Here is a 23,053-nt window from a genome sequence, read left to right as displayed (position 1 = left end):
ACAAGGGTCCTAAGCTCTCTATTTATAGGCTAAAATGAGACCAAGGAGTCTCCAAAAAGTGGAGGGAAAAAGGAGTCTAGAAAGTTGAATTTTGGAGCCAAAAAGGAGCATGTGGGAGGTGTGACTTGCCACCTGAGCAAGTCACACTTGTCTTGCCATGGGAAGTTAACTCTCATCCTTGGAGAGCAAGTTTGAGAAGCTTCTAGGCTTTTCTAGAGTAGACACACTACTCTTGGCCCATTTGGTCCAATTCCCCTTTTTGGTCCAAAATTACTTCTAAAGCCCAATTTCCTCTAAGGCCCAATACATGGCCCAAAGAAAACCCTATTCTACTGGGCCCAAAATAAAAAGCCCAAAATAAAATCCTAATCTAGTAATTACAAGCAAAGTGTCCTAGGCTAGGTCTTCACATCTTCCTTGGCCCATGTGAAGTTCATCTTGGGCCTTGCATGCGCATTTAAGGCCCATTCCTCTTGTATTCTCCTAGCCATAAAAAGAATCAAGACAATTAAAGATAGCACAAAATAATGGCCCAATAAAAGTATAAGGCCCAAAATGATTATTTATTTAATGACAAAGAAAAACTAAATGGGCCAGGCCATTGGCCCAAGCTGAAAAGCCTTGTAGGGTGATATTCATCAATATGTGAGGTAAAAGCTAGACTAATTCTTGACCCTTAGATCAAGCTTGGAGGAGAAGCTTTAATCATCACCCTTGGATGGTGGCTTGGAGAAAGAGGCATCTTCCTAGCCTTTGGATGAAGACTTGGAAAAGAAGACAGTCTCTTAGCCCTTGGATGAAGGAGGCACATGGGTGGAGTATGGACTTGGCTCCATGGGATGCATGATCCATGAGGTGTAGGAAGCAATGTTAACTTCCACTTAGTCCACCTTTGACCACTGGTAGCTCATGGCCAAATCTCCTATTGGGCTTAGTCAAGCCTAATTTTATCAATTCATCTACACATTGTTTGACTTATTATTCTAGAAAAACAAGGCCAAAACAATGGCCCAATTTAAATCTATACTACTTCCTTCATGCATGATGAAGGATTGACCCCAACCAAGGATGGAGTCACATGCTTAAGAAGAGTAAGCATGTTTAGAAAGGAAGTTCACTAATCCTTCATCCTTTCATTTGTGTTTGTTATTTTTGATTCCCTAAGTTGACTTAGTTGAATCAACTTTAGTTGACTTAGTTGAATCAACTTTAGTTGACTTGTTGACCTTTGACTAGGTTTGACTTGTTGACTATAGTTGACTTGACTTAAGCCAACATGCTATCTATGTTTATTTGCTTTGTAGGTTAATTAGGAGTAAGAAAGCAATGCTAGGTGGCGCATGGTGATTGGGGAGCATAAATGATGTGGAGGAGAGAGTAAAGCAAAGGCATAAAGCATAAAGTAAAAGGCATAAAACAAGGGTACCTATGTACCTTTGGTCTCCTTTGTTTTTAGCACACTTTGGCCACTTTTTGGAGACATATAAGACACATTCTTTGTCTCCTTTTGTGCTAGAACGAAATTAGCCTTGCACACACCATAGTTGGCTCTTTTGTCTCTCATTTTTGTAACCTTATTTAACCTACTTTCTAGAAGCTAGGGTTAGGTTTTTGTAGAGACATCATTAGGTATCTTTTATTTGCTTAGAGGCCCCTAAACTCTTCTATATAAGGGGTGCTCCTAGACATGTAAAATGGTTGAAGATTTTGAGGTAAAAACACTCTTGTGTCTCAACTATTTGTGATAGTTTCCTCCCTAGGGAGTGAATACTTTTAAGCCTTATCTTGCATAGCAAGTGGCGGCACACATCCACTCATCTTCAAGGTTGCCATGGCTTCTAGCCTAGCCTTGTAGTGGCGTGCTTCTCACATTTTTACCATTCCTTTCCTTTCCATTTTACGTTTGCTTCTTCCTTTAATTGTTCTTGTTTTTCTATGGTTTATGTGCTTTCCATTTCCTTTTTCTTTTGAATCAATCCATCATCTTCTTCTCTTGAGCTTTGTGAAAGGAACCTTCACATCTAGATAGCTTGCTATCTTAATGTCCAGTGAGGATTTCACTTAGCTTTCTTAATCAACTCACACCATATTCAAGAATCTTAAAAAGGAACAAGATAATCATTCATCAGTCTAGGTAGAGGTCATGTGGTCGCTCAATGCCCTACCAAACGCACCATTGTGCTTAAGGGCAAATACCTCTACACTAGCTAAGATGAGTCATCTTCAAGTGATTCCGACACTTCTCATTCTAGTGATTCTCAAGAACATTGATATCCAAATGAAGGGAAACTTTTGATGATTAGGAGGCTTCTCAATAACCAACCTAGCATTGCTCTCAATGATCAAAGAGAAAATATTTTCTACACAAGATGTGAGGTTTTGAAAAACACTTGTTCTTTGATCATTGATAGTGGGTATTGTTGCAATTGTTGTAGCACAAGATTGGTTGAGAAGTTGAATTTGACTTTGTTACCCCATCCCAAACCTTACAAACTTCATTGGCTTAATGAAGATGGGGATCTCAAAGTTTAACATCAAGTAAAAGTCAAGTTCTCCATTGGGAAATTTAAAGATAATGTTTTATGTGATGTAATCCCAATGGAAGCTTGCCATATTCTCTTAGGGAGACCTTGGCAATTTGATCATAAAACCTTACACAATGGCCACACCAATGAGATCACTCCTAGCCAAGTTGCTAGTGATCAAGTTCAAATGCAAGCTAGGAGAGAGGAAGAGAGTTCCAAGAACTCTAATGCTTCTAAAGATTCTAAGGACAAGACAAAGGTAGAGAAAGTTTCTTCTTCTAAGGATGTTTCTCATGAAGTTCTTTTAACTCATAAAACTCTTTTGCACACTCTTCATAATGAGCAACCTCCCTTCCTCTTACTATGTCAAGCAATCCTTACTTATCTTGAACATCCTTCTCTTAAGGATCTACCTCCTTCCATTTGTGCTCTCCTTCATGAATTTCAAGATATTTTTCCAAAGGATAGGCCTCATGGTCTCCCACCTTTTAGAGGGATTGAGAACCAAATTGATTTTGTTCCAGGGGCAAGTCTTCCTAATAGACCCGCCTATAGGACAAACCCAATTGAGACCAAGGAGATAAAAACTCAAGTGAATGAGTTGCTAGACAAGGGATGGGTTCAAAAAAGTTTAAGTCCTTGTGTTGTGCCTGTGTTGTTGGTGCCTAAGAAAGATGGAAAGTGGCGTATGTGCTGTGATTGTAGGGCTATCAACAACATCACCATAAAATATAGGCACCCAATCCCAAGACTAGATGATATGTTGGATGAATTACATGGAGCACAAATATTTTCAAAAACAGACCTCAAAAGTGGTTATCACCAAATCCGTATTCAAAAAGGTGATGAGTGGAAAACTGCTTTCAAAACAAAATTTGGTCTATATGAATGGTTAGTCATCCCTTTGGTCTAACCAATGCTCCTAGTACATTCATGCGCCTAATGAATCATGTCTTACGAGATTGTATAGGCAAGTTTGTTGTTGTCTATTTTGATGACATTTTGGTGTACAATACAAGTTCTAAGCTTCATGTGGTCATCTTAGAGTTGTGTTATCTCTTCTCCGAGACCACCAAATCTATGCTAACATTGACAAGTGCACTTTCTGTGTAGAGAGTGTCATCTTTTTAGGATTTGTGGTCAATAAGAGTGGGGTGCATGTTGACCCCACAAAAATCAAGGCCATCCAAGAATGGCCTGTGCCAAAGAATGTTAGGGACATTAGAAGTTTTCATGGATTAGCAAGTTTTTATAGAAGATTTGTCCCCAACTTCTCCACCATTGCTTCACCCCTCAATGAACTTGTTAAGAAAGACATATCTTTTGAGTGGGGTGAAAGACAACAAAAGGCTTTTGATGATATCAAGACTAGGCTCACCCAAGCTCCCATTCTTGCTCTTCCAAACTTTGAGAAAACTTTTGAGCTAGAATGTGATGCTTCTAGGGTGGGAATAGGTGTGGTTTTGTTACAAGAAGGTCATCCAATTTCCTATTTTAGTGAAAAACTAAATGGTCCTTCTCGTAACTATCCCACCTATGACAAAGAGCTATATGCTCTTGTGCGAGCTCTTCATACTTGGGAACATTATCTTGTGACAAAAGAGTTTATTATCCATAGTGATCATGAAACTCTCAAGTATTTGAAGAGCCACCTCAAATTGAATAAAACCCATGCAAAGTGGGTTGAGTACTTGGAACAATTCCCTTATGTTATCAAGTACAAGAAAGGGAAAGCTAATGTGGTGGCTGATGCACTATCAAGGAGATATACTCTCTTAGCCAAGCTGGGGTCCTAAATTCTTGGATTTGACAACATATGTGACTTGTATATTCATGATCCCTTCTTTGCTACCATTTATCATGATTGTCTCACTAAGTCCCAAGGCGATTTTTATCTCTCAAATCGATATCTTTTCAAAGAAGGCTGTCTATGTATTCCTCTATGTTCTCATAGAAAACTTTTGATCAAAGAAATGCATGAGGGGGGACTTATGGGTCACTTTGGGGTTGCCAAAACTTTGGCCATGCTTAAAGAGAAATTATTTTGGCCCATATGAAAAGGGAAATACAAAACCATTGCGCTAGTTGTCTGAATTGTTTGCATGCTAAGTCTAGCGCAATGCCTGCAGGGATGTATACTCCTTTGCCTGTTGCTTCCACCCCTTGGGAGGATATAAGTATGGATTTTGTCCAAGGGCTTCCAAGGACTTCTAGGGGTGTTGACTCTATATTTGTGGTAGTGGACTATTTTTCTAAAATGGCACATTTTATACCATGCCACAAAGTAGATGATACTAGCAACATAGCAAGGTTGTTCTTTAGAGAAGTGGTTCGCCTCCATGGTTTACCCAAACGAATTGTGTCTGATAGGGATGCTAAATTCCTAAGCCATTTTTGGAGGACCTTGTCGTCTAGGCTAGGAACAAAACTTTCTTTCTCTACCTCTTGTCACCCACAAACTGATGGGCAAACCGAGGTAGTCAATAGATCCCTTTCCACATTGCTTAGGGTTTTGCTTAAGGGGAATAATAAATCTTGGGATGAGTATCTTCCCCACATTGAATTTTCTTACAATAGAGTGGTCCATAGCACCACCAAACTCTCACCCTTTGAGGTAGTTTATGGTTTTAACCCTCTCACACCATTGGACTTATTACCTCTTCCAACTTCTTTTGATTTTGTTCATAAAGAAGGGGTTTCTAAGTCCAAGTTCATAAAAGATTTTCATGAGAAGGTTAAACACCAAATTCAAGCCCAAGTTGAAAAGATTGCTCATTCTAAAAACAAGGACAAGAGAGTTTGGTCTTTTAATGAAGGAGATTTAGTTTGGTTGCACTTAAGGAAGGAAAGATTTCCTAATATAAGAAAATCCAAACTTAGTCCCCGAGGTGATGGTCCATTCCAAATCATCAAGAAGATCAATAATAATGTTTATCAATTGGATCTTCCTGCGGAATATGGTGTGCATCCTACTTTCAACATTATTGATTTGGTTCCTTTTGTAGGTATTTTTTATAAAGAGGGTAACAACCAAGATTTGAGGGCAAATCCTCTTCAAGAGGGAGGGGATGATGTGACCCCAACAAGCCCAAGCTCAAGTGCATCAACAAGCCCAAGCCCACATCAAGGCCCAATCACTAAAAGCATGATGAGAAAGATTCACATGTGATGAAGGATTATCTTGTTCCTTTTTAAGATGATTAAATATGGTATGAGTTGATTAAGAAAGCTAAGTGAAATCCCCACTGGACATTAAGATAGCAAGCTATCTAGATGTGAAGGTTCCTTTCACAAAGCTCAAGAGAAGAAGATGATGGATTGATTCAAAACAAAAAGGAAATGGAAAGCACATAAACCATAGAAAATCAAGAACAATTAAAGGAAGAACAAAACATAAAATGGAAAGGAAAGGAATGGTAAAAATGTGAGAAGCACGCCACTACAAGGCTAGGCTAGAAGCCATGGCAACCTTGAAGATGAGTGGATGTGTGCCGCTACTTGCTATGCAAGATAAGGCTTAAAAGTATTCATTCCCAAGGGAGGAAACTCTCACAAATGGTTGAGACACAAGAGTGTTTTTACTTCAAAATGTTCAACCCTTTTACATGTCTAGGAGCACCCCTTATATAGAAGAGTTTAGGGGCCTCTAAGCAAATAAAAGATATCTAAAGATGTCTCTACAAAAACCTAACCCTAGCTTCTAGAAACTAGGTCAAATAAGGTTAGAAAAATGAGAGACAAAAGAGCTAACTATGGTGTGTGCAAGGCTAATTTCGTTCTAGCACAAAAGGAGACAAAGAATGTGTCTCATATGTCTCCAAAAAGGGGTCAAAGTGTGCTAAAAACAAAGGAGACCAAAGGTACATAGGTACACTTGCTTCCTGCCTTTTACTTTATCCTTTATGCCTTTGCTTTACTCTCTCCTCCACATCATTTATGCTCCCCAATCACCATGCACCACCTAGCATTGCATTCTTACTCCTAATTAACCTACAAAGCAAATAAACATAGATTAGCATGTTGGCTTAAGTCAAGTCAACTATAGTCAACAAGTCAAACCGAGTCAAAGGTCAACAAGTCAACTAAAGTTGATTCAACTAAGTCAACTTAGGAAATCAAAAATAGCAAACACAAATGAAAGGGATGAAGGATTAGTGAACTTCCTTTCTAAACATGCTTAGTCTTCTTAAGCATGTGCCTTCATCTTTGGTTGGGGTCAATCCTTCATCATCCTCCCCTTCATCATACTCCCCTTCTTGGAGAGAATTTGACCACAAATTCTTTAAGCCTTTGTAGATGGAGCTTGACTTGATTTAGGGGAGGTTTTGCGCCTCCCTTTTATGAGATCTTGTTCCATCTTTTCTAAGGGTACTACCCCTAGCTTTGGTTAGGCCATCCCTCTTTTCTAGACCACTCTTCTTCTCATGCTTGCGCATTGGGTCTTCCTTTTGAGCCTTTCAAGAGAAGAAAGAATGGTGATGTCCATCTTGCTTTGAAAATCATTTTTTAGAGGCAAGTAACACTTTGGAGGTAACTTGCTCTTTTTCTTTTTCATCTTTTCTCTTATCTTTCACTTTATTTTGGTCCTCATTTGCTTGATTAGGTGAGAGAGGTAGGAGTGTGAACTTCTTGCCTTGGAAGGAGAAAACATAGGTGTTAGCATGGCCATTATAAAAGACTTTTCTATCAAATTTCCATGGCCTACCTAACAAAATATGAGTTTCTTCCATAGGTACAACATCACGCAACACCTCATCTTTAAAATTTCCAATTGAAAAGTTAATGAGGACTTGTTGAGTTACTTTAATGTCTTCCTTCTTAAGCCATGATAGCTTGTAGGGCTTGGCATGAGGGATAGTTTTCAAGCCAAGCTTGTCCACAACCCTTATGCTAGCCACATTTACACAACTTCCATTATCTATGAGGAGGGGACATAGTTTGTCTTTGATATGACACCTTGAATGAAAAAGGTTTTGTCTTTGAGAAGGGTCAAGTTCCTTGGAAACTTGTCTTAGTTGGTGCCTTATCATTAACAATCCACCTTCAAGGGGTTTAATCCTTTCACTTGAAGAAGAAGTGTGGGAAGAAGTACTTTTGGGTGAAGGGGGAGAAGAATGTTCACTCTCTACTTCTTTTTTAAGGTTTAAGGCCATGGTTCTTTTGGTGGGACAATTTGAAGCTATGTACCCATATCCCAAACACTTAAAACATTTTATAGAACTTGTCCTTGTACCTTGAGAAGAATTAGGAGTTTCATTAGAAGGCTTAGACGAATTAGTCCTAGGAGGTGGGTCTTTGGAACTCTTGAGTGGTGACTTATCATGTTTTCTTTCTTTATCTTTCCAAGTACTAGAATAGTAGTCATTGTATGAACCACTCCTCTTGGCCTCTTTTTTCTTTTGCAATTGAGTTTCAACTTTGATGGCCAAATGTAAAACTTTGTCAAGAGAGGAGTACTCATATAACTCTACTAAATCTTGTATGTCCCTCCTTAACCCACTCACAAATCTAGCTACCTTTTCCTCTTCACCTTCAAATTGGAGTCCTACTTTTAGAAGCATGGACTCCATTAACTTGTAATATTCATCCACACACATGGACCTTTGTTGAAGCCTTTGGAGCTTCAAAAGAGTCTCCTTCCTATAGTAGGAAGGAACAAATCTAGCGCGCATCAAATTTTTAAGGTCCCTCCAAGAAGTCGCGAGTGACTCTTGGTTAATATTGTCCATACATAATTGATGCCACCAAGTCATGGCATAATCCTCAAACTCTAAGACTACCAAATCTACTTGCTTTTGATTACTAACTACATGAATGGTAAAAATTTGGTCCACTTTTTGTTCCCACTCAATGTAGATGTTTGGGTCATTTTCTCCTTTGAACTTAGGAATCTTTGGAGTTTGCTTCTCTTGTGATGGATTGCGCCTAGAATGCCATCTTTTCCTAGCCTCTCTTTCTTGCTTTTTAGCTTCAAGCCTTTGAATGTGCTCTTGGATTCTTAGGTCACTTTGCTCCTTATCCTTTCTCAATTGTTCAAAGGCCTCCTTCCTAGACAACTCGAAATCCCGAAGCAATCTCATCAATGTATTGTTTTTGTTTGGAGTAGGTGCATTTGATGAACTTGCCATGATTCCTACAACAAAACACTGAAAGCCAAAACAAAATAAATGAATTAGGGTTTAGACAACATGAAAACCAAGACCAATTCCAACCCAAAATGTAACCCAAGTGTTTAGATCACTCTCCCAAAGTAACAAGGCAAGGCTACACTCAAAGCTCCTCCAAAGGAGTGAAGCAAACACTTTTAAAAACTTGTTCAAAACCTTTCAAATGCAAGACAAGTGATTCGGCCACAACATCCCAGGAGTTTAAAGAAAAGAAAACTACTAAGACAAAACAAAGAACACCTAGTGACAAGCAAGAAAAGCACAAAAACAAGGAAAGCTAAACTCTAAAGAAGAAAAGTTTGAGACAAAACTTTTAACAAGACTAAAACAAGAAAAAGCACATTTTAAAGACTCTATGGAAAGCACTTAACAAACATCTTCAAGTCTTAAATCATGCATACACCAAGAAAGATCATAACCAAGTTAAAGCATGGAACTAATTAGCCAATATCACCCAATTCTCAAGTATGAAAAACTAGTAGCATAACACCTAGTGAAAAACACACTTTTAGTTCACCAAGGAGCAAGATTGCTCTCGGTTTTTAGGCAAATATTGGTGCAAAATTTTTTTTCTTTCCACAACTAGTTTCATTAAATGGTGAGAAAGAGTTTTAGGTGGCTTGGACACTTAGTTCCTCAAGTTTTAGGCAAAATCAATTTCATGGAGCATACATCAAGCAAGACAAAGTGAATGCAAGATTCAAATACTTGGAAAAACAAGAATAAGAAAACTTCAAGTTAACATATGACTCAAGCAAAAGTTAAGCACATTTAAAGACTCAACATGACATACACAAGACACAAACATGTAGCTATCATGCATTTAAACTCATGGATTTGAGGCTCAAAGACTAAGCATCCAAAGACATGTTATCCAACCACATTTAGGAGTAAGAAGAGTAACAAAAATAGTAGCCAAAACTGCCCAACATAACCTAAAAAACGTTGATTCGCGGTGATCTCGGCAGCTCTGACCTTTGCTCACTATTTCAATCATAACTCTCTCCACAAAACTCCAAATGCATTGGTTCTTTTTTTGTTAGAAACTAGACTAACAGAGCTTTCTTTTTACATCAAGAACGTCATTTTTTGATCACTGAGCAGGTCCAGTTTAATCTTTTAAAATCGTGAATAGTTTCTGCCAGCATTATTTTTGTGTGCAATGGAAGTGGATTTGAACCATACAAAGATAGCTACAACAAGACAAGGTTAGCACATGAAAAATACCATATTCAAGATAACCTAGGCTCTAGATACCAAATGATGAAGGATTATGTTGTTTTCTTTTAAGATTATTGAATATGGTGTGAGTTGATTAAGAAAGCTAAGTGAAATCCCCACTAGACATTAAGATAGCAAGCTATCTAGATGTGAAGGTACCTTTCAGAAAGCTCAAGAGAAGAAGATGATGGATTGATTCAAAACAAAAAGGAAATGGAAAGCACATAAACCATAGAAAACCAAGAACAATTAAAGGAAGAAGAAAACACAAAATGGAAAGGAAAGAAATGGTAAGAATGTGAGAAGCACGCCAATACAAGGCTAGGCTAGAAGCCATGGCAACCTTGAAGATTAGTGGATGTGTGCCGCCACTTGCTATGCAAGATAAGGCTTAAAAGTATTCACTCCCAAGGGAGGAAACTCTCACAAATGGTTGAGACACAAGAGTGTTTTTACTTCAAAATGTTCAACCCTTTTACATGTCTAGGAGCACCCCTTATATAGAAGAGTTTAGGGGCCTCTAAGCAAATAAAAGATACCTAAGGATGTCTCTACAAAAACCTAACCCTAGCTTTTAGTAACTAGGTCAAATAAGGTTAGAAAAATGAGAGACAAAATAGCTAACTATGGTGTGTGCAAGGCTAATTTCGTTCTAGCACAAAAGGAGACAAAGAATGTGTCTCATATGTCTCCAAAAAGGGGTCAAAGTGTGCTAAAAAGAAAGGAGACCAAAGGTACATAGGTACACTTGCTTCATGCCTTTTACTTTATGCTTTATGCCTTTGCTTTACTCTCTCCTCCATATCATTTATGCTCCCCAATCACCATGCGCCACCTAGCATTGCTTTCTTACTCCTAATTAACCTACAAAGCAAATAAACATAGATTAGCATGTTGTCTTAAGTCAAGTCAACTATAGTCAACAAGTCAAACCTAGTCAAAGGTCAACAAGTCAACTAAAGTTGATTCAACTAAGTCAACTTTGGGAATCAAAAATAACAAACACAAATGAAAGGGATGAAGGATTAGTGAACTTCCTTTCTAAACATGCTTAGTCTTCTTAAGCATGTGCCTCCATCCTTGGTTGGGGTCAATCCTTCATCATCCTCCACTCCTTGGAGAGAATTTGACCACAAATTCTTTAAGCCTTTGTAGATGGAGCTTGACTTGATTTGGGGGAGGATTTGCGCCTCCCTTTTTGGAGCTCTTGTTCCATCCTTTGGAGCTTCATAATAAGTTACTTCCTATAGGAGGGAGGAACAAATCTAGCGCGCATAAAAGTTTTAATGTCCATCCAAGAAGCCGCGGGTGGCCCTTGGTCATAATTCTTTCAAACTTTATGCCACCAAGTATTGGTATACTCTAAAAATCCAAAAACTACTAGATCAACTTGTGCTTGATCCTTTACATGATTTTCAATGAAAATTTGATCAACTTTAGCTTCCCAATCAAGGAAGATTTTGGGATCACTTCCACCATAGAACTTAGGAATCTTTGGAGTTTGCTTCTCTTGTGATGGGTTGCACCTAGAATGCCCTCTTTTCCTAGGATCTCTTTCTTTCTCCCTAGCTTCAAGCCTTTGAATGTGCTCTTGGATTCTTAGGTCACTTTGCTCCTTGTCTTTTCTCAATTGTTCAAAGGCCTCCTTCCTAGACAACTCCAAATCCCGAAGCAATCTCATCAATGTATTGTTTTTGTTTGGTGTAGGTGTACTTGATGAACTTGCCATGATTCCTACAACAAAAATACTCAAATCCGAGACAAAATAAATGGATTAGGGGTTAGACAACATGAAAACCAAGACCAAATGCAACCCAAAATGTAACCCAAGTGTTTAGATCACTCTCCCAAAGTAACATGGCAAGGCTAGCACTCAAAATCCACCAAAGGAGTGAAGCAAACACTTTTAAAAACTTGTTCAAAACCTTTCAAATGCAAGACAAGTGATTCAGCCACAACATCCCAAGAGTTTCAAGAAAAGAAAACTATTAAGACACAACAAAGAACACCTAGTGACAAGCAAGAAAAGCACAAAAACAAGAAAGTTTAACTTCTAAGGAAATTTTGTTTTAAAGACAAAACTTGAACAAGACTAAAGCAATGAAAAACACTTTTAAAGACTCTTTGGAAAACATTTGAACAAGCCAAGATTATACCTCAAATTATGCATACACCAAGAAAAATCATAACCAAGTTAAAGCATGGAACTAATTTGCCAATATCACCCAAAATCCAAGTATAAAATTTGGTAGCATAGCACCTAGTAAAAATGGCCAAATGGATTCACCAAGCAACACATTAGCTCTTGGCCAAACTGTTTTTGGTCATGAAAATAATTTTTCTTTTCAAAACTAGGTACTTAAGATGATGAGAAGGATATTTTAGGGTGTCTTAAACACTTAGTTCCTTAAAAATTAGGTCAAAATCAATTTCAAGGAGCATGCTACAACAAAAGGCATAGATCTCATGCAATAGCTCAAATACTTAGAAACAAGAATAAGAAAACTCAAAGAAGCATATGACATATGACTCAAGCAAAAGTTAGACACATTTAAAGACTCAACATGACATACACAAAGACACAAACATATAGCTATCATGCATTTAAACTCATAGATTTGACGCTCAAAGACTAAGCATCCAAAGACATGTTATCCAACCACATTTAGGAGTAAGAAGAGTAACAAAAACAGTAGCCAAAACTGCCCAACATAACCTGAAAAACGTTGATTCGCGGTGATCTCGGCAGCTCTGACCTTTGCTCACTATTTCAATCATAACTCTCTCCACAGAACTCCAAATGCATTGGTTCTTTTTTTGTTAAAAACTAGACTCACAGAGCTTTCTTTTGACATCAAGAACGTAATTTTGGGACCACTGAGCAGGTGCAGTTTAATTTTTTAAAATCGTGAACAGTTTCTGCCAGCATTATTTTTATGTGGACCATTCAAAGATAGCTACACAAGACAAGGTTAGAACATGAAAAACACCATATTCAAGATAACCTAGGCTCTAGATACCAAATGATGAAGGATTATGTTGTTCCTTTTTAAGATTATTGAATATGGTGTGAGTTGATTAAGAAAGCTAAGTGAAATCCCCACTGGACATTAAGATAGCAAGATATCTAGATGTGAAGGTTCCTTTCACAAAGCTCAAGAGAAGAAGATGATGGATTGATTCAAAACAAAAAGGAAATGGAAAGCACATAAACCATAGAAAACCAAGAACAAGTAAAGGAAGAAGAAAACATAAAATGGAAAGGAAAGAAATGGTAAAAATGTGAGAAGCACGCCACTACAAGGCTAGGCTAGAAGCCATGACAACCTTGAAGATGAGTGGATGTGTGCCGCCACTTGCTATGCAAGATAAGGCTTAAAAGTATTCACTCCCAAGGGAGGAAACTCTCACAAATGGTTGAGACACAAGAGTATTTTTACTTCAAAATGTTCAACCCTTTTACATGTCTAGGAGCACCCCTTATATAGAAGAGTTTAGGGGCCTCTAAGCAAATAAAAGATATCTAAGGATGTCTCTACAAAAACCTAACCCTAGCTTCTAGAAACTAGGTCAAATAAGGTTACAAAAATGAGAGACTGATGTGACCCCAACAAGCCCAAGCTCAAGTGCATCAACAAGCCCAAGCCCATATCAAGGCCCAATCACTAGAAGCATGATGAGAAAGATTCACATGGGCCACTCACAAGATGATGAAGTCAATCATGGGCTTTTTACATTATTTACATGGGCTAAAGAAATCTCTAAAATATGAGATGATGCATGAAGGAAGTAGTCTAGATTTAAATTGGGCCATTGTTTAGGCTTTGCTTTCAATAAAAGCTAGAACACTTGTTGGGATCATTTGGGCCGAGCCCAATGTGCTACCATTGGCCGAGAGTTACTAGAGTGGCTCTCCTTTTGGATGCAAGCAAAGCATGAACTAAGCAAGGAGCATGTGATGGAAGCATGGTGTGTGTGACTTGGGCAAGGAGAGTGTGATACGCCACTTGGCACCATCTAGACTCATCTACTACATCACATGGTCTACAAACAAGCTTCTTCTCCAAGCTACATTTGCATTTCATCTTTGTTACATTTTCTCTTTATTTGGCCGGGCATGTGCCTATAAATAGAGCCACTCAAATATTGTAATGGTTACTCTTGAATTGCTAATAGATGGTAGTGTTTGAGATCACTCCACACTTCTATTAATTTGAGAGCATACATGGCTAACCTTCTCCTTCATCTCCTCTAGCCACCTTCCATACAATAGCTCTACTTCTACTCTTCATCTTCACCAAATTCTCCATTTCCGAGAGCCTCCTTCCTCTAATTCTCCAATTTCCGCTGCACTTCATCTTCTCCTTATCATTCTCCATGGATTTTCTTCCTCTCCTACTCCAAGGACGTCCATCAGAGACAAAAGAGCCAACTATGGTGTGTGCAAGGCTAATTTCGTTCTAGCACAAAAGGAGACAAAGAATGTGTCTCATATGTCTCCTAAAAGTGGCCAAAGTGTGCTAAAAACAAAGGAGACCAAAGGTACATAGGTACACTTTCTTCATGCTTTTTACTTTATGCTTTATGCCTTTGCTTTACTCTCTCCTCCACATCATTTATGCTCCCCAATCACCATGCGCCACCTAGCATTGCTTTCTTACTCCTAATTAACCTACAAAGCAAATAAGCAAATAAACATAGATTAGCATGTTGGCTTAAATAAAGTCAACTATAGTCAACAAGTCAAACCTAGTCAAAGGTCAACAAGTCAATTAAAGTTGATTCAACTAAGTCAACTTTGGGAATCAAAAATAACAAACACAAATGAAAGGGATGAAGGATTAGTGAACTTCCTTTCTAAACATGCTTAGTCTTCTTAAGCATGTGCCTCCATCCTTGGTTGGGGTCAATCCTTCATCATTAGTAAGGATTGAACCCACAACCAATCAATTAACAATTCAAATAAACATAGATTAGCATGTTGGCTTAAATAAAGTCAACTATAGTCAACAAGTCAAACCTAGTCAAAGGTCAACAAGTCAATTAAAGTTGATTCAACTAAGTCAACTTTGGGAATCAAAAATAACAAACACAAATGAAAGGGATGAAGGATTAGTGAACTTCCTTTCTAAACATGCTTAGTCTTCTTAAGCATGTGCCTCCATCCTTGGTTGGGGTCAATCCTTCATCATTAGTAAGGATTGAACCCACAACCAATCAATTAACAATTCAAGTACATAACCACTCCACCAATTCATATTTCATGATAACTCCTACAATTCTAGGAATTTATCATTACACTACGCATTCAATATATAAGTACACAAAAACGCATAATTTAAATAACATCCAAGTGGCATATATAGGACTCGAACCCAAGTCCTCACACACAGTAATGTACTCTCAACCACTTGAGCTAGTACTTTTCCACGTCATAGTTCCTCACATTAATTGCTTTAAATATTTCTATTACCTGCCATAATTAAATAATTAATTAATTTTCTCGGGTTTTACATTACCCCCACCTTTAAATATTTTCGTCCTCGAAAATAAGACTTACCAGGAAATAAGTGCGGATAGGACTGCCTCATGCGATCCTCCATCTCCCAGGTCATCTCCTGAGTGGTCTCATCCCATAGCACCTTCACGGTCCGGATTTCCTTCCCATGCAGTTGTTTCACTTGTGAGTCTAGAATTCGCACCGGTCTAGTGCTCACCGTCAAATCCTCCCGAATCTGAATATCATCTGACTCCAGTACGTGCGACAGATCCACAATGTATTTCCTCAACTGGGAAACATGAAACACATTATGCAGATTCGCTAAGTGTGGTGGCAAAGCGATCTCAAAAGCTGCAACACCAATTCTCCTCAAAATTTGATAAGGCCCAACAAATCTCGGAGTTAGCTTCCTCGATTTTATGGCCCTCCCAATACCCGCCGTCGGTGTTACCCTGAGGAATACATGATCCCCAGCCTCGAACTCTAGAGGTCGCCTCCTCTTATCTGCGTACGACTTCTGTCTGCTCTGAGTAGCCCTCATTCTCTCTTGGATCGCCCTAACCTTCTAAAAAGTCTGTTGTAAAAACTCGGGACCCAACACCAATGATTCCCCATCTTGGTCCCAACACAATGGCATCCTACACCGCCGCCCATACAACGCCTCATATGGAGCCATACCAATGCTGGTGTGATAACTATTGTTGTATGTGAACTCCACCAATGGAAGCATCCCACTCTAACTACCCATATGATCCAGCACACAAGCTCTCAAAAGATCCTCCAATGATTGAATGGTACGCTCCGACTGCCCATCAGTCTGCGGATGGTATGCAGAACTCATCCTCAACTGAGTCCCCAATGCTGCTTGTAGAGACTGCCAAAAGCGAGATGTGAATCTCGGGTCTCTATCTGACACTATACTGGCAGGCACACCGTGCAACCTGACCACTTCCCGCACGTATAACTCAGCCAACCTGTCCAATGACCACTTCTGATTAATAGCAAGGAAATGAGCACACTTTGTCAACCTGTCCACTATTACCCAGATTGAGTCGTGCCCCTTCACAGACCTCGGCAAATGATTTACGAAATCCATGGCAATATTATCCCATTTCCACTGAGGGATATCCAACGGCTCAAGTGTATCCCCTGGTCGCTGGTGCTTAATCTTGGCCTTCTAACATACCAAGCACGATGCCACAAAGTCAGGAATGTCGGTTTTCATCCCATTCCACCAAAAAGACTGTTTCAGATCCTGGTACATCTTAGTCATACCTGGGTGTATGCTAAGACGGCTTTTATGCCCCTCCTCCATTATTTGTTTCCTCAACCTCCAATTTCCAGGCACACAGACTCTATCCCTGAACCTTAAGATACCATCTGTCCCGATCTTGTAATCTTTCCCCTTCTCAGTCCCAATCCAACTCATGAATTGCTGCAACTCAGCATCATCCTTCTGTTGGTCGCGGATAGTCCCCAACACATCACTAGTCAAAGTCAGAACACTGCATCTGATGGAATCCTCACTCAGTTGTATACCCAGGTTCATATCCCTGAGTTTCTCAATCAACACCAGCTCCTTCACCATCATGGATGAGATATGCATCCTTTTCCGACTCAAGGCGTCCGCAACCACATTAGCTTTACCAGGGTGGTAAAGCAACTCAAAATCGTAATCCTTAAGATACTCCATCCAGCGTCGCTGTCTCATATTTAGCTCCTTTTGATCGAACAGATATTTCAGGCTTTTATGATCACTGAAAACTTGAAATTGGGAGCCATACAAATAGTGTATCCATGTTTTAAGGGCAAACACTATAGCAGCCAGCTCCAAGTCGTGGGTAGGGTAATTTTTCTCGTGCACCTTTAACTGTCTAGAAGCGTAGGCTATCGGCCTCTTCTCCTGCATTAATACACAACCCAAACCCTGGTAGGATGCATCGCAGTATACCTCAAACACCTTACTGGTATCTGGAATAATTAGAATCGGAGCTGTAGTCAACCTCCTTTTCATCTCCTTAAATCATTCCTCGCACTTATCAGTCTAGGAGAAGGGTTGATCCTTTCTAGTGAGTTGAGTTAATGGACTCACCATTTTAGAAAACCCTTCTACAAACCTCTTGTAATACCCAGCCAATCCCAAGAAGCTTCTGACTTCTGTTACAGTTTGAGGTCTCTCCCATTTCAACACTGTCTCAATCTTGCTCGGGTCCACTGATATACCATGCGAAGAAATTACATGTCCTAGAAACTGCACCTCGTCCAACCAGAATTCACATTTAGACAATTTACCGTACAACTGGTGTTCTCTCAACACTTCCAACACAACTCTCAAATGACCTACATGTTCATCCCTGGTCCGAGAGTAGATGAGAATATCATCTATAAACACCACCACAAATTTATCCAGATAGGGCCTGAAAATGCGGTTCATATAATCCATAAAGACAGCTGGAGCATTGGTCACTCCGAATGGCATCACGACATATTCATAATGCCCATATCTCGATCTGAAAGTTGTCTTCTGGACATCCTCTGGTTTGACTAAGATCTGATGGTAACCCGATCTTAAGTCAATCTTGGAGAATACACCCGCCCCTCTCAGCTGGTCGAGCAAATCATCAATTCTCAGTAATGGGTATTTGTTCTTTATCGTCAATTTATTCAATTGCCGATAATCAACGCACAGCCGAGAACTCCCATCTTTTTTGTTTACTAGTAACACCGGGGCTCCCCACGGTGAGGCACTAGGTCGAATGAATTTCTTCTCTAGCAAGTCTTCTATCTGTTTCATCAACTCTGCTAGTTCAGCTGGTGCCATTCTGTACGGTGCCGCCGACACTGGACCTGCTCCATGGATTAGATCAATTGAGAAATCTATATCCTGGCTGGGTGGTAACTCAGGTATCTAGTTTAGAAATACGTCGGCGAATTCATCCACCACTGGTATCTTATTGATCTACTCTTCTGTACTCATCTTCTTCTCCTAGGCCACTATCACAAAACAAGTAGACCCCCTCTTCATCTCTTTCACTGCCTCTCCAGACGTCACCAACTCTATCTCCTTTGTTTCTGGGAACACAATTCTGCACCGTCCACAATCAAGTACCACGTGGTTGGTGGACAGCCAGTCCATCCCCAATATTACCTCCAATCCCTCCAAGGGCAGGCAAACGAGGTTCACCTTGAAGTGTCTGCCCTCTACCTCCATCAAGCATCCAACACAGGCTAGATTGGTTGAAACCTGTCCAGATGCTGGTGTAGAGACCATCAACTTGCATCCCAGATCACGAGGAGACAATCCCAATCTCTCCATACAATCATGAGATATGAAGGGGTGCGAAGCTCCTGAGTCAAACAATACCAACACATTGTTACCAAAAAGAAAGCAGTGGTCTAAAATCAAGTTACATGACCAGGTGGCCTCAGTGCTGATCATGGCGAAAACCCGGCCTGGTGCTCTCGGTCGATCAGAAGAAGATGGTGAAGGTCGCGATCCTGGAGTGCTTTTCTTATTAGGGCATTTGTTGGCGAAGTGTCCTGGTTGGTCACAGGCATAGCATTTACGAGTGTTCACCTCCATATTTATAATATCTCAGTTTCTGTGAAGATACAACTGGTCTACTATAGGGCTTCTTCTGTTGTCTACCCTCAACACCGCTCTTTTGAGTGCGGTTGACCCGGCTGGGTCCCATCTCTAGCTGTTTGACACTCTTGGCTTGCTCCACCAAGACCGGAAACTCTCGTACCCTCAACGGTACGATAAAACGCCTCAGCTCATGTTTGAGGCCGCCCTCAAACTTCCTGTAGTGCCACTCCTCAGTCTTTGCGAGTAGAATCTCGAGAGGTACTCAAACCTCTCCACGTAGTCCTGCACCGACAGATTTCCTTGCTGCAGGGTGAGAAACTCCGCCTCGCGCTCATGTTTAGCGCTGTCAGGGAAGTATTTCTCCAGGAACCTCGTCCTGAAGCTAGTCCACGTCACCTCCTCCTCCTGGTTCTGCATCTGTTGCTGCATGCCCATCCACCAATACTCGGCCTCGGTCACCAACAGAAAGGTGGCAAAATTAAGCTTCTGGGCCTCCGTGCACTCTATCACCCTGAATATCTTCTCGCATTCTCGGAGCCATGCGTCAGCCTCATCTGGGGTGGCCTTCCTAGTGAATTTCGCCGGCTTATGACCCATGAAATCTTCCATGGTCCAGGCCTCATAGGCGGAATCATGGCTCTTAGTGGTGCTGCTACAGGTTGCATGACATCCACCATCCTGTGGATTGCGTTAGCAATCTCATCAGCCCCAACGGTATTCCTTCGCATCCTGTTTGCCATTGCCTATGCACGCCACATATTTCAGCTATTAAAATCAAATAGCTAAAGATTAAAATATACTCTATCAAGCTTTAACAATCAATGCAAATCATCCAATTTCACACAACAAACGTCAGCTCACCCCCCAGTTTTCCCAAAAGCATAAAAACGTTTGCTCTGATACCAAATGTAACATCCCTAGGGAATATTACTTAAAAAATAATAATAAAAGAAAGAATGATATTAAAAGTCATCTCGATAAAAATCCCAACGCAGGAAAAATTTAAATTCATTAAAAGAGCGTGCCAAAACTCATAACTAAATCCATAAAATGTTACAAGTTCACAAAATTTGTATTTAAAGCATAAAATACACGTGAGTAAATCCTAGCTCTAATCCTACACCTAGCCCTCACTCCGTCGCCTGGACATCCTCAGCATAACCTGTGCCAACATCTGCTCCCGTGTAACGAATCACACGATCATCGCCATACACAAACACACAAACAAGAAAGGGTGAGCTGAGAAAAATAAAATAAGATATATACAATATGTAAAATAAAGCATACACCAATCTTACCCATTCTACATAATTCTTGGCCAAGAAAGCATTTCCGCCTGGCTTGGTGACCAGAAAGCATCACTCACCGCCAGATGCCAGCGTCGTTCTAGTGCCCCTGTTTCCTGGTCACCGCCTGGCGAAGCTCGACGTGCCGCCAGACGCACCTCAATACTGTGCGCTCTCCTGTTAAATACATCGCCTGGCGGGTATCAGTGTACCGCTAGGCACCATACAAGAACAACACTTTTCTGGTTTATGACACCCCAGTTAACCTAATTTACCATTTAATTCACTTACAAAGATCACATAAGAACCCCAATATCAAGCCCTCGCATAGGCGACTCTACAACTATCATATGTAATCAAGTACTTGTACTTTACCCCGATCAATCCACTCATTTAAGTTCTCTTCAAGTTAACAAGAGCTTTAACATAAAATCACAACTTCATCCATCCTATGAAACTGCTAGCATTACAATTACCTTTTATCCCGCCCTTCAATGTATCACAGCCTCTCCAAGGACTCAAAGTTTCACACTCACTCCTTGCTAAATGATTGTTAAACTCTTAGTTAATTGCTACTGCCTCCCACTTGTTCTTACCACATCAATTTTAATAACCCAATCACTCTAAGGTTCCTATTATGATGATCACCTCATATCAAGTTTCACCACACTTCATCCACAAACACTTTCTCTCAACACAGACTCGCAGGCCTTCCCGACAGCCCTGTGCATAGCTGCCAGAACTTCAGAGCACAACCCCTGGACTCGCTATCACCTGGCAGCAAGCCTAGAGCCTCCAGGCGGCGCAACAGCGCCTACCCAAATGCAGGAACCTTCGCACCCGCGATTTTGTCAATCCTAACCAATATCCAATCCTATTCTACAGACACTCCAATACGTCATTATATATACAAGTAAACCATGGCTCCACTTCTGTTTGCGAATCTATTCAAAACATACTCCTAGCTTCTACCCTCACGCACGTGATCATGAATGATCCATCCCGAGAGGGTCCCAACCCCACCATTTTACAATTACAATCAGGCTAAGTTAAGATAACACCCAACATAATCAATACGTTTGAATTTCATAAATTACAATGACTTTTCACACTCACAGCAACAAAAACAGCCAATGACCACGAGCATTGTCGCGCCGCCTGGCGGATATTCATCCCTGCCAAGCGGTTTAAGTTAACAAAAGTCAAAATTGCACACAGATGGATGAACCGCCTGGTGGCACATGCATGCCCGCCAGGCGGTTTCTGGGCAGTACCCAGAAAACGCGAAAAATAGTGCAGTCATGACAGATATTCTATACACACATGATCATACGAGGCACAATGTAATGACTACGATAGAAAGCACGCAAAAACAACTCCCCTTACATGGAATTTCTTGCTAAACCACGAATTCTTGATGGATCTTCAATCCAAAAGCTTCCTTAACCCTCTCTTGCACGTCCAAAAATGTTTTCCAGCCTCTCCACCCCTTTACCATCAGTTTTTCCCTTCTGAAAACCCAGTATTCGACCCTTGCACACACTGCAGTACTCTTTGCCTCTCCAACTAGCCTTTTCTCTCTCACTTACTACCCAATTAAATGTGCTCAATGCTAAAAACGAAAATACCTTAAGTATTCTTGTTAATGACTAGTCATGAACCACTATTGAATGGTTTCTAACCCATTAGACTGCCTTCATATGCAGCTAGGGTTTCTAAGTCCCTTCAATACCATGCAACCAAAATTTGCCAATAAGAAAATTAGTTTTGTTCTTAGTAAGGATTGAACCCACAACCAATCAAATAACAATTCAAGTACATACCCACTAAACCAATTCATATTTCATGATAACTCCTACAATTCTAGGAATTTATCATTACACTACGCATTCAATATATAAGTACACAAAAACGCATAATTTAAGTAACATCTAAGTGGCACACATAGGACTTGAACCCAAGTCCTCACACACAGTAAAGTACTCTCAACCACTTGAGCTAGTACTTTTCCACGTCATAGTTCCTCACATTAATTGCTTTAAATGTTTCTACTACCCGCCATAATTAAATAATTATTTAAATAATTAATTAATTTTCTCGAGTCTTACAAGTGATCTCAACACAAACATTCTATTAGAAGTTTCAAGAGTTAAAATGTACAAATGGTCTACTTTTGGCTTTTATATGTAAGCCTAAAAGCTAGACTAATTCTTGACCCTTAGATCAAGGTTGGATGAGAAGCTTTAATCATCACCCTTGGATGGTGACTTTGAGAAGGAGGCATCTTCCTAGCCTTTGGATGAAGACTTGGAAAAGAAGACACTCTCTTAGCCATTGGATAGGGGGCGCATGGGTGGAGTGTGGACTAGGCTCCATGGGATGCATGATCCATAAGGTGTAGGAAGGAATGTTGACTTCCACTTAGTCCACCTTTGACCTTTGGTAGCTGATAGCCAAATCTCCTATTGGGCTTAGTCAAGCCCAATTTTATCAATTCAACTACACATTGTTTGACTTATTATTCTAGAAAAACAAGGCCTAAACAATGGTCCAATTTAAATTTATACCACTTCCTTCATGCATCATCTCATATTTTAGAGATTTGTTTAGCCCATGTGAATAATGTAAAAAGCCCATGATTGACTTGATCATCTTCTGAGAGGCCTATATGAATCTTTCTCATCATGCTTCTTGTCATTAGGCCTTGATGTGGGCTTGGGATTGTTGATGCACTTGAGCTTGGGCTTGTTGGGGTCACATCTTGT

The 23,053-nt window shown here is 40.1% G+C and overlaps 2 protein-coding genes across 2 annotated transcripts; both read right to left on the bottom strand.

The window, feature by feature from the left end:
• Nucleotides 1-15,423: 15,423 nt before the first annotated feature.
• LOC114165347 lies at nucleotides 15,424-15,954 on the bottom strand. Its single transcript, XM_028049993.1, has one exon. It carries the CDS (start codon nucleotides 15,952-15,954, stop codon nucleotides 15,424-15,426), a length of 531 nt encoding a protein of 176 aa, XP_027905794.1.
• Nucleotides 15,955-18,399: 2,445 nt separating this feature from the next.
• On the bottom strand, nucleotides 18,400-18,996 carry LOC114165346. Its single transcript, XM_028049992.1, has one exon. The coding sequence runs from the start codon at nucleotides 18,994-18,996 to the stop codon at nucleotides 18,400-18,402; it is 597 nt and encodes a 198-aa protein (XP_027905793.1).
• Nucleotides 18,997-23,053: the final 4,057 nt, after the last annotated feature.

The sequence above is a fragment of the Vigna unguiculata genome, chromosome 10 (genome assembly GCF_004118075.2).
Source record: "Vigna unguiculata cultivar IT97K-499-35 chromosome 10, ASM411807v1, whole genome shotgun sequence".
NCBI classification, from domain to species: Eukaryota; Viridiplantae; Streptophyta; class Magnoliopsida; order Fabales; family Fabaceae; genus Vigna; species Vigna unguiculata.
This window is presented reverse-complemented; position numbering and strand designations above follow the sequence as displayed.